Here is a 12,034-nt window from a genome sequence, read left to right as displayed (position 1 = left end):
ATCAATAGGTCGTGGGTTAGCAGGTTCTTCTTCAAAATAGGTAAAATGAATACTCTCGTTCTTCTTGTCAAACCCGTATTTTAATGGGTTTCCCCTTTTGTTCTTCATCCTGTTTATTATCGCCAACTTTCCACTTTTCCATGTATTGCATTTGCATAACCTACTGTCATCGTTTAGTTTCAGGTAGTTTCATTTAGGTTTTACGGAATTTTTTACCTTCCCCACCCACCCATGTTCCCCACAACGTTGTTTTATCCCATTAAAGGATAGGGTTTTCACGGTTTTTCCATTTTAACGTGGGTTTGGATTCTGCATTGCTTACTTCTCTTTGTCTTTTACTATAACATTATTTTCAAAATCATTAATCATTTTTCCTTCTTGTGAAGTCATTATCATGGACACTCCGAGAACAGTGGCTGCAGACCCATTTTACAGGGGATTTGGAATGCACTGGATAAGCAATCAGGTATTATCAAACCTTATCAACCAATTTTGCAGTAATTATTCTAGGAGTTTCTTACTATTCTATGCACACACATAATAATGTCGGAATAATGTCTGCCTCGTCTTAAAAATCACTTGTCCTCCATTGAAATGTAGGATTTTATCTACATAAGTACAAGAATCTATTCTCATTGGAAAAACGTTATTCGTGGCAAAGATGTACTAGCAGTAGACCCCAATGGAAATAGTAGGCAATTCACCGTAAGCTTAAGGAATGGGAGGGCTGCATTCACCAATGGATTGCATCAATTTGCAGAATTTTACTCATTGAAGGACAAAGCTCTGGTTTACTTTAAGTATGTGGAACCTCTCACCTTTGAGATCCGGATTTTTTCTTACGAAGGAGAACCTGAGATTCAATACCCTGAGGTGATTAACCTGTCCTCTGATTCTGATGATGATGATGCTTATGATGACCCAAACGATTGGGTCAAGGTTGTGAATGATAAGATGGCGAGAGGTAGAAGCCCTTTGGTAAGTTGAACTCGCTTCAATTCAATTCTATTTTACATTTTAGGATTACATCTTTTGATACATGCTGTCTTTTATTGTACCAGCATTTACCTGCTAGGGTTGCTAAGACAATCTTACTTCATGGAATGTCAACCATAAATGTGAAGGTGTTGAATACAAATCATGCTGCAGATTGTGAAATTAGTCAGACTTCAAGAACCAAGAATGAGGCCTACTTATGTATGGGATGGTACGGGCTTTGCAAGGAATTAGACTTGGCTTCTGGAAACACGTTGTTCTTTACATTTTTCCCAACACAACTACGTTTGGTCATGAGTGTCACTCGCAACCACAACTAGCCTAGTTGAACATTTCTATGTCTGTCTAGCTTAATCGTTTGTTTAGCCTATGTTTAAGAATTTGTTGTCTTGTTTATGAACAACCGTGTGATGCTTGCCACAGACCACTTACTACTGTTATTCATACTAATTTTCTCAGCCTATTTTCACTGTGTCACTTTCACTATGTTTCTGAATTTAAACTGTATGTTTAACGTTTTACTTACTTAAACATAATTGTGGACACAAACAATCAATTTTCAACATTTTTATCAGAGCAAGCACAATTAAGATAGCTTTGTCTTACAGATCTGACATTTTAGTTGTGTGGTTTCATAATCAAAATGTGATAGAAGTAAAATCTGACCTATAACACAATTCATGCAACAAAACTTTCCAGTTAATGTGCATCAATTCAATCTGATATTGTCATCATCAGAATGCATCAATTCACGAATTCACAAGGAGAATCAATGGAGACTCACAGATTTTTTTCAAACGAAATGGACAAGGGAAAGGGGACAGGAATCAATGTCAGCAGGGGAGGTATGGAAGAAGGGAATGGTAGGGACCACTCAAGTCACTTAATATGACATCATGCTTATACTGATACAAAGGTACAGTTCAGGGGTGCTTTAGCAATTTTTCAAAATTATAAAAGTAATGCCTCTTGACCGGAGTGTCAGGTTCAAGGTACTTGATCTTGGCCACAGATTTAAAATATTATTATATCTATGGTAAAGAACAGTGGTCCATGGATGGACCAAAGTGCTACCTGCCCACCCTAGTGGGCACCATTGTTAATATCGTTAGCCAAATAAAAATTTTGTAACTAATATTAATTTATAATAATTATATATATGCATAATTTATTGTTATTATTTTTCCAATATATATAACCACAAGATTTCAAATATAAATTAGGAGTATATCGCTCCATTAGAGTCGGCCTTATAGACTGACCTAGAATTGACATAATAATATTGGTTTTGTCCGGAGAAATTTAAAAAATGAAACAATGGGATAGTGAAATCGATGAATGGATCTTAACTTCATCAGTTTCAATATACATGACATTGTGATTTCATATGTTTTAGAATAATCACATGCTTTTTTTTTTGGTACATAGGAAAATTAAACGCCAAGACTACAAACTAAAAGAATCCCCTTCAAGAAGAGGCACCACCTCCGCCGGAGGAGAAAGCAAATGTGTAACAGCACATTGAAGCCGCTCACCAATACTCGCCAAACAATCCGCCGGCTCATTACCGTCTCTAGAAACATGACAGATGTTAACCTCCCAATTTCGCGATAGAATAAGATGAATGTCCATCAACAAGCTACCATATTGGTGAAAATCATATCTACCCTTCGCCACCGCTCGGACCAACCCCAGACAATCCGTGCCACAAACAATTTTCCTCCAATTTCTACTCCAAACGTATGTCAGTCCCAACAGCAGTGCTTGCATTTCAGCAAAGAGAGGATCCCCGCCTGCTGCTCCTGCATAAAAGCCTCCTAGCCATTTCCCTGTAGCATCACGAACTAAACCTCCCATGCCCATACGACCATGTACGTGACTGTAAGCTCCATCAACCATGAGCGAAATGCACCCCGTCGGAGGTGGTTTCCAGCGAACATGCCTCTGCAATGTCTGAGCTTGTTGAGCCTCACCTTTCAGCCAGCGGTCATGCTCAGATCTATTGAGCATGTTGTTGATGTTATAGAGAGGCAAGACAACAACGCCATCACAACGAAAACAACGGTTATGGAACTTAAATGGCAGCGGTGGAGGTCAAGGCAATGGTAGCGTGGGTAGATATTATGGCAATGACCAGACACAATTGAATGCGATAGCAATGGAAGGGACCGAAGACAAACAACAACAACAAAGACCACGACAACATAGGTTGTGGCAGCAGCCAGACAACAACTTAAGTGGTAGATGCAACGATGGTCGAGGTTGTGGTAGACATGACGGCAGGGCGGCAACAAAATATGTATAGAAGGAGAGAGGGAGAGGTTGAGGAAGTTGGGTATGGCGATCGAGGGGGAAGGGGAGGGTGGTGGAGGAGGACAAACGAGAGTGGAACGCATAGCTTCGCTGGAGGGAATGTGACAATGGTGGAAAGGAGGGATAAGGGTGATTCATAGCGGCGGAGGAGGGTGACAAGGATAATTGGTAGACAAGGGAGAGAGGCGGAGGAGGAGGGTGACAACAATGCAGAAGAAGACGATAATCACGAAAGGGAGCAGCGCGACGAGTAAGAAGAGATGAATTAGAAGTAGTATTGGAGATGCCGACTTATAAGGAAGCATGATGGGATAAATTTATGGTATTTAGTGTCGGCCCGACCGACACAAAACTGTGTGTCGTAAAATGAGTCGCAACCTGACAAGTTAGGGTCGGACAGAGCTTAAGCTAAGCCTCGAGGGCCCGTGCAAAGACAATATACTGATAACATTGCGTCAGCCCGATTTGACGCAAGGCTTACCAAAAAATTTAACGTCGCACATGAGCCGCCGATACTTGTCAGCAAGCGGAAGCTATGTTGACCAACGAATTTCCAGGTGGCCAACAACTAATAATAAGAATCAGTTCACCGACATAAATTAGCATTCAATAATCCAACTCAAAGTTTACATGGTTTTTTCTTTCAACCTCATTTTGAGTCGGCGTTGCGTCAACCTGAACCACAATAACTAGTTTAATTTAATGCCTCGGTAGGGAAGAAGTCCCCTTCAAGTTTCAATACTACTCCTGCATTGTTTAAACTTGTTGGGAGCTGTCGGAGAGAATCAAATTCCCTGAAATAGCAGTGCTTAAATTATGTTTAGTTTTATAGTTTTATTATTGGTTTTTTTTTTTTTTGATAAGCATAGTTTTATTATTGGTATATGACATATAAACTTAATCGAATAATTGAAAGGACAGGTCCCAATCTTACCAACTTTCCCATGAAAGATCTCATGAACCCGTCCACTTGTGATGACCACAAGTAAAATTTAGGCACTCCTACTGAAGTGGCAGGTTAGGATTGGTGGAGAGGGTTGGCGGGAGTTGGTGAGTGACCCCAACCCAACCCCTTTCTTACTTAAAAAGGTAGGACTTTCATCAAACACCTCAGGTTCTCAACACACCTCACCAAATCCCAAACCACCCCAACACAACCAAACATCACACCTCACACAAAAACTTCATCCCTAACTTTCTCTCATCAAATTTTCTCTCCTCTTCCACCAGGTAATCAATGTTTCTTTCTCATTCTCATCTCAAATCCTTTCAATTCTCATACCAATATTCATCATTCAGATAGATGACAGTTTTATACATTAAAGTGATCGAAAATTATAGATTAAATTCAGATAGATACAAATAGACAACACCAAATTCAATTAAATGAAACGTTTATTAAATGTTGTTTTTAATGGTAAATAGTGGGACCGGTTAAACAGAGATCAGAGATGATTATTACCGTGAGAGAATCCACCATGGTGCGGCCGGCGGAGGAGGTGCCGCAGCGGACGGTGTGGAACTCCAACGTCGACCTGGTGGTGCCGAATTTCCACACGCCGAGCGTGTATTTCTACAGGGCCAATGGTGCGTCGAACTTCTTCGACGCCAAGGTGCTCAAGGAGGCGCTCAGCAAGGTGCTCGTGCCTTTCTACCCGATGGCTGGGCGGCTCCGCCGTGATGACGACGGGCGTGTTGAGATTGACTGTGACGGCCAGGGAGTGCTCTTCGTGGAGGCGGACACCGGCGCTGTCATTGATGATTTCGGTGACTTTGCGCCGACGCTACAGCAGCGGCAGCTCATCCCTGGCGTGGATTATTCACGCGGAATCGAAAGCTATCCTCTTTTAGTGTTGCAGGTACGTTCCAATTTTATTGCTATAGTTTTACTTTTGGAATATTGCTATAATGGTTTTTTGAACAAATATTGCTATAATTATTTTATTCGTTCTTGAATGTTTTTTTTTTGATACATGTGTTCTTAATGTTGATAATGACTATCTAAGCTGATTACTTCATTCAATAGTTGATGTAATTTTTTTATATTTCGTAGTGCCTTTATTTAAAATTAAATGGAGAGTTAATCTATGATTTTTCATCTAATGTTCATATGAGAAAAATAAATTAGAAGCGATAAAATACACTTTAAATTGTAAAATATGAAAATAAATAACATGTTTTAAAAAATTAACACTATTAAATGTATAATTTAATGTGTGTTTCTTTTATTTCTCAATAATTATTTTAAAATGGAGAGAGTAATTAAAATTACTATATTCTTAGGTGGTTAATAATATTTTGAGAAGTTTTCCGATAATAGTTAGCTTAGGTAACGATAATAGTTAGCTGTTTTATTTGAACAATTTTTAGTGGTTACTTTCTTTTTCCATTGAAGATGGAGCAATTTTAAATTAATTAAGATGTCATAAGGACGGGAATTGAGTCAATTGACATTGATTGTAGTGCTCAGCTCTATTCATTGCTTTCGGCCGGATTAAAATTAATAATTGCAAAACTACAAAGTTTTGATTGAAAATAAAGTACTTGTGATATTTTTTTATAAAATAAATCATTAAATTTCTTTTGTTTTTATTTTCTTAAAACAAATGTTAGGTGGTGATGTTAATATAATAGTTTTCATTTTTTATACTAAACAAAGTGATTTGATCCCAAATGATGCTCAAGGGGTAAGAGTTAAGAGGTATATGAGTTGGGTGAAAGAGGTCCAGAGATCAATTCATGAATTGTGCAATTTATCTTTCTGATGTACCTAAAAAATAAAAACAAAGGATTTCATTATGCGCAAAAAATAAAACAATGAATTTTATTATTTGGGTTAATTAATTAGAGTCGATTGATCTTAACCTCTCATATTCTTATTCCTCACATTTATTTTGTAGCAGTAACTTCTCTTTCTTTTTGTTTTTTTTAATTGATGTCATTAGCCGTTCGGAAAACAATATATTCCTTCCTATAAATATATTTTTTTGGATTCAAACTTCGCTCACATTCACTTAGAGACTTAACTTGTTTGCCGCACCTTGTTGGTTTAACTTCTCTTTCTACAATAAAAAAAATGAGAAAATTTATTTTGTAAGTATCATACAGAGGAAAATATAGAGGAAATTTCTCTGCTTTGTTCTTTTTCTTTTCCTTTCTTTGATGCTTTGTACCAAAAAATTTCAAAAAGAAAGTATTTTTTTTATCAAGTACAACAAAATATGTGAAGGAAAGAAGTTTGCAGCAGGTGGCACTAATAATGTTCTTACCACTAAGCCCAACTTTGATGGCCTCCTACGGGCCCACCTTCTAGAAACTTTAATGGCACTAATCACACTTTTTTTTTATTTTTCATTTTTTTCTTTCAATATATTTTTTTCACACCCAAACCGAACCAGCAACATGGTCCATACCAATAACAAATGAGTGGACTCTGCCTTTTTTGGTCAACTACAATGAGTGCACAAAATAGAATAATTTCTCTGTATGCGTTTGGAAACGCGTTGCCCACTCTGTCGACAAGCGTATTTCCAAACTCCTCAATTGATAGATTTGAAAAAATGGCACTATATGCCCATTCCTGATGATGTGATGAAGAAGTACACAGCGCATTCTACATTGCTCATGAGTTTACTCTGTTTTAAAATTGGAATTCAACTTAATAATTTGCACGTATTATTATTGTAATTAATCAATTATATATTTGTTCATTAGAATATTAAGCACGTGTTTAAAAAAGTTCAACTACTAATCATTCAAGTTAGACTCATGTTTTTAAGTATTTGGTCATAGTTGGTAGAAGACATACACATCTAATAATTGAGGGTGGCCAACTGCTAATACAAACTTTAGGTTAGGGTTAGGGGTCTGCATCTTTCATTCTTGGGTTAAATATGTTTATGGTCCCTGTGTATTGAGGACAGTTTGAGTTTGGCCCCTAATTTTTTCAAAGTAAAGTAACCATCCCTCCGATTACACTTTTCGTAACAAACCACCCTTAACTCCGCCAGTCCTTGCCAAATACCATCACCTGAGGGGACGTGGCATTGCCACGTATTAAATGAGGTTGACCTGAAATTTATTTTTAGTAAAAATTAAAAATGACGTTTTTTTAAGGTTTTCATTTTTTATTAAATTAAAAATAAAATTAAGACACTCTAATTAACTTCCTAATTACATACCTATTTTAACAAATAAAATGCAAATTAATAGTTCCTGGGTTCCTCTTCATCTATGTTCTTCATTTTCATATTCATCATCTTCTCCAGCATTAAAAATATAAAATCCAGAAAATAGAATAATTCATCATCAAACCCCTTCTTCCATTTAATTCACCAAAAGCCTTAAAATCAATCCTCAAAACTAGATCTAGGGTTTCCTCATCAAATCACAACCCCCGATTCGTGGAACACAAACAGCAACAAAACATCCCAATTCGTGGAACACAATAAGCAGCAAATCAAGAAGCTTAACCGATCCCTTAGGCGAAGATGAAGAAGCAGAAGAAGCATCACCACTAACCAAAACATCCATGACAACGCCCTCCATTTTCACCCAACCATATTCTTCTCCATGACCCAATACGCGGACCTCATCCAACCGTTTCTGGCGAGCATGCCGAGGATGGCGGCGAACGCCGATTCAGACCCCCTGAAACCGGGTTGCCTCTCGGCCCAACGGAAGAACCAGAGAGCAGATCTGGGTCGGGTTCAGACTGAATGGAGGACCCGAACGAACAGCTCAGACTGGGGAAACCGCTGCGCGCAAGTGATCAGAAACAGGGGAAGGATTGTGGAGTGAAACGACGTCGTAGGGGCTGGAGGGGCATGTGCTGAAGGAGAAGATGAAGCGAGATTTTAGGGGTGTGGCTGCTGGTGTGGAGAAGACTCTGAAAGAGAGGGTCATCGATTGAATGGAAAATTGGTGAATGGGTCTGCTGAAAGTGACAAAGGAAGATGGTGGAACCAAATCCAAAGATATCATTTTTTGCTAATTTTTCTGGGTTTGATGAATGATCCTTTATGCACCTGAAGATTGATGTTGAAGAGTGGGTTTTTGATGAAGAAGATATGCAGATGAAGATTTGTAAATAATAATAAGGTGAAAATAAATTCCAGGTCAACCTCATTTAATACGTGGCAATGCCACGTCCCCTCAGGTGATGGTATTTGGCAAGGACTGGCGGAGTTAAGGGTGGTTTGTTACGAAAAGTGTAATCGGAGAGATGGTTACTTTACTTTGAAAAAATTAGGGGCCAAACTCAAACTGTCCTCAATACACAGGGACCATAAACATATTTAACCCTTCATTCTTTCTTGCAATCGTGCTACTTGCTACTCCATCACAACATATAAACTAATAAATGGGTAATTAAGTTTTGGATAAACATGTGTTTAAAATAATCCACCCCTATATATTAAATTTGAGTATTCATAATTGAATTTAATAAATGTTAAATAACACAAACTCTTTCTTATGAAACAACTTGGCTTCCTATTGACATGTACCCTAAGTTTTCATATTAAATTGCAGTTGTTGAAGTGAAAAAAAAATGCTATCTTTGCTTCTTAGAATCAAATTCAGTACATGGTAACTGTTAGCTATACTATATACTATTTCTGTTTGTTAGTTGCTACACTGCTTGTTAGGCAGTTAATTAGTTATCATTCTGTTCCTAGTCTCCTAGATAGTTAGCATAGTTTGTTAGCTGTTAGTTTCTCATATAATCATTTATGGTGATTGCTAAATGCTACAGATGCAACTCTTTTGTATAGTGTTAGGATCACATCAATGAAAGTTAACTTGAACATTTTTACCATTTCTACAATTACCTATCAACTAATTTTCTGACTGGACTATTTGCAGGTAACACATTTCAAATGTGGAGGTGTCTCCTTAGGTGTTGGTATGCAGCATCATGTAGCTGATGGAGCTTCAGGTCTCCACTTCATCAACACATGGTCAGATGTAGCTCGCGGCCTGGATGTTTCCATCCCACCCTTTATCGACCGGACACTCCTCCGAGCCCGAGACCCGCCTCGGCCGGCTTTTGAGCACATTGAGTACAAACCCCCACCATCCATGGCAAAACCTGGCTCAGATAGTTCAGAGGTCTCTATCTTCAAGCTGACCCGCGACCAGCTCAACACACTGAAAGCCAAGTCCAGAGAAGAAGGCAACACAATCAACTACAGCTCCTATGAGATGCTAGCTGGTCACGTGTGGCGATCCGTGTGCAAGGCGAGAGCGCTTCCGGAGGATCAAGAAACCAAATTGTACATTGCAACTGATGGAAGGGCTAGGCTGCAACCTCCTCCCCCACCTGGTTACTTTGGCAATGTGATCTTCACCACCACGCCTTCAGCTGTGGCTGGTGATCTCATGTCAAAACCAACATGGTACGCTGCGAGCAGAATCCACAATGCCTTGTCGCGGATGAATAACGAGTATCTGAGATCTGCCCTAGACTATCTAGAGCTGCAGCCTGATCTTAAAGCGCTGGTTCGCGGAGCACATACTTTCAGGTGTCCGAATCTCGGTATCACTAGCTGGGCTAGGCTTCCAATTCATGATGCTGACTTTGGTTGGGGAAGGCCTATATTCATGGGACCTGGTGGGATTGCGTACGAGGGGCTGTCTTTCATCATTCCAAGCTCAACAGGTGATGGGAGCTTATCCGTCGCGATAGCTCTGCAGCCTGAGCATATGAAGGTGTTTAAGGATTTGCTCTATGACATTTGAGGAAGGGAGGAAAGTGACTGAGATGCTTGCTTGCCCGTTTTGAATCATGGCTGGCCTGGCTGCTGCTGGGAACACCATGATGTTTCTAAGGTGGCGTTTTCTTTGGATACTTTCTGTGATGGGTGTGCAAATGTTAATGTGACTCATATCCGTTTATTATATAGTTATAATCTGTAAACATAAATGAACTTTTGAAAACAGTCAATTTGAAATTACAGTTTGGAGACAAGGCTTGATTAAGATTTTAGTCCATAATACTATGCCATAATTGTGAGGTGTGGTTTATCTGTATACATCTACATTGAGTTTGATCACACGGGAATTGCTACATTTCCATCCATTGTCATTGGAGGAAATTTGGAAGGTAACAGGTCCAGAATGTGAATCAGGACCACATCTCTGGGATGTTTGATAGGTTGAGCATAGTGCATTGATTGCCTTCTGTATGAATCCCTAGTTTTCTAGAGTAGAACAGAATGAGCAACTCAGTAAAAGCAAAAATGTGGCATGTCCACAATTTCAGGAAACTTGGGGTTTGGATCCTCTCATGTGTAAAAAAACTTGAGAGTGTCAAGTTTCATCATCTCACCATTAATTTTATTTTATTTTATTTTTCATTTATTACCTACACAAAAGTTAATGGTGAGATGATGAAACTTGACACTCTCAAATTTTTTTACACATGAGAGGATCCAAACCTGGAAAACTTGGGGATGAGCTTCTTTAAAAAGATAAAGAACTCCTACCAAAAGGATGCTGGTAGTGCATATTGATTGATATCTGATTAGTTTAGATCTCTCTGCTCTGAACTGAATTTTTTATGTAAACCCAAGTTTGAGATGGCTTGAGTACATGAAACAACTCTATCTTTTGGTGATGGTTGATGGATTCTTTTAGAGTTGAAGTGGGTTTAAAGGACAAGACAAGAGAGTGGGAATGAGAAGCATGAGAAGACAGCAATTTCTATGGATGGTGGAGGATCGATTTCCACATGGAGTCACATGATTGCGTGGAAGAGCAGCAGGGTGGGGCATTTGGAGCTTCTACTTTTCTCTGCATCAGATGCTTGTCTAGTTTCTGAGTATTCAATCAAAACAACCAGCATATAGAATCTGCTTCCCTTTTGTCAGAAGTAACCAAAGGCTCACACTGGAATTTCAAGCTCACAAGTTCAACCTTTTTCATATTTGCATCTAATCACCCTTGACTGGACCCTTTTCTTTCTTTATGAGGTTATTGCATATCAAAAAATTATTAAGACCATGTTTCAGTTTTTCCTCACTAACAGGCAAATATTCAAACATATATTCACCATACATTTTCAAATGACATTATGAGTATGCAGAAGGAGGACACAAACTAATTAAAAAGCAAAGATGTTCTTAACATCGCCCAAATTACACATTGGCCTAGCTAAGTAGTAGCTTTAAAAGTAAAAAAAGAGACAGGCCAAACACTACATGCATCAGATTCAGTGGAACATAAAGATGATTAAAGCCAAGCTTGCATATAATATAAACGTGGATACCCAACAATGAGGCCCAGATAATAATGATGGTGCAGAATTTCGAGAGCTCCGTGGCCGGCGGTTAACACCTGCACCGCCAGTAACTCCTGCATGTCCTCCCCTTCCGCCTCCTGCCCTTCCACCTTGTGCTTTCTTTGTAGCAACTGACAATCCATGTTTGTGTTCATTTTCACTTTCCTCAACTTTGTCATTGAACCTTGTTGAGTGATCTATGCTTCCACTTCCATATAAATTCCCTGGATTTCAGTATAGTTAAAGTGAAGAAGGGATGCATATAAAACATTGAGTTTGTGCTTGTTTGAGAAGCAGAAGAAGAACGTGTACCAAGAAGTTCCTGTGCTTGCCCCCTGCTCTGGATTAGGCTCCTCATGCCTTCTGAAGTGAAATTTGTATTGAAATCTGAGGTTGGTGTGGCTTGAGTGCTTGAAATGAGTAGGAACAATGCAACAAATGTTA

General features: G+C 38.9%; 1 protein-coding gene across 2 annotated transcripts; it reads left to right on the top strand.

Annotated features, from left to right (window-relative positions):
- Positions 1 to 4,378: 4,378 nt before the first annotated feature.
- LOC130745711 (shikimate O-hydroxycinnamoyltransferase-like) lies at positions 4,379 to 10,290 on the top strand. Of its 2 annotated transcripts, none has more exons than XM_057598076.1 (3): positions 4,379 to 4,539; positions 4,735 to 5,168; positions 9,175 to 10,290. In XM_057598076.1, the coding sequence occupies exons 2-3, from the start codon at positions 4,761 to 4,763 to the stop codon at positions 10,048 to 10,050; spliced, it is 1,284 nt and encodes a 427-aa protein (XP_057454059.1). In that variant the 5' UTR covers positions 4,379 to 4,539; positions 4,735 to 4,760; the 3' UTR covers positions 10,051 to 10,290. The 2 variants fall into 2 exon arrangements, with proteins under 2 accessions (XP_057454059.1, XP_057454060.1); XM_057598077.1 differs by having other exon boundaries at positions 4,384 to 4,539; positions 4,752 to 5,168.
- The last annotated feature ends 1,744 nt before the right edge of the window (positions 10,291 to 12,034 follow it).

The sequence above is a fragment of the Lotus japonicus genome, chromosome 3, assembly GCF_012489685.1.
Source record: "Lotus japonicus ecotype B-129 chromosome 3, LjGifu_v1.2".
NCBI classification, from domain to species: Eukaryota; Viridiplantae; Streptophyta; class Magnoliopsida; order Fabales; family Fabaceae; genus Lotus; species Lotus japonicus.
This window is presented reverse-complemented; position numbering and strand designations above follow the sequence as displayed.

Coding starts and splice junctions, on each gene's coding strand:
- LOC130745711 (XM_057598076.1), top strand. CDS start 4,761: ATGATTATTACCGTGAGAGAATCCACCATGGTGCGGCCGGCGGAGGAG. Junction 5,169..9,174: donor ATCCTCTTTTAGTGTTGCAG/GTACGTTCCAAT, acceptor GACTATTTGCAG/GTAACACATTTCAAATGTGG.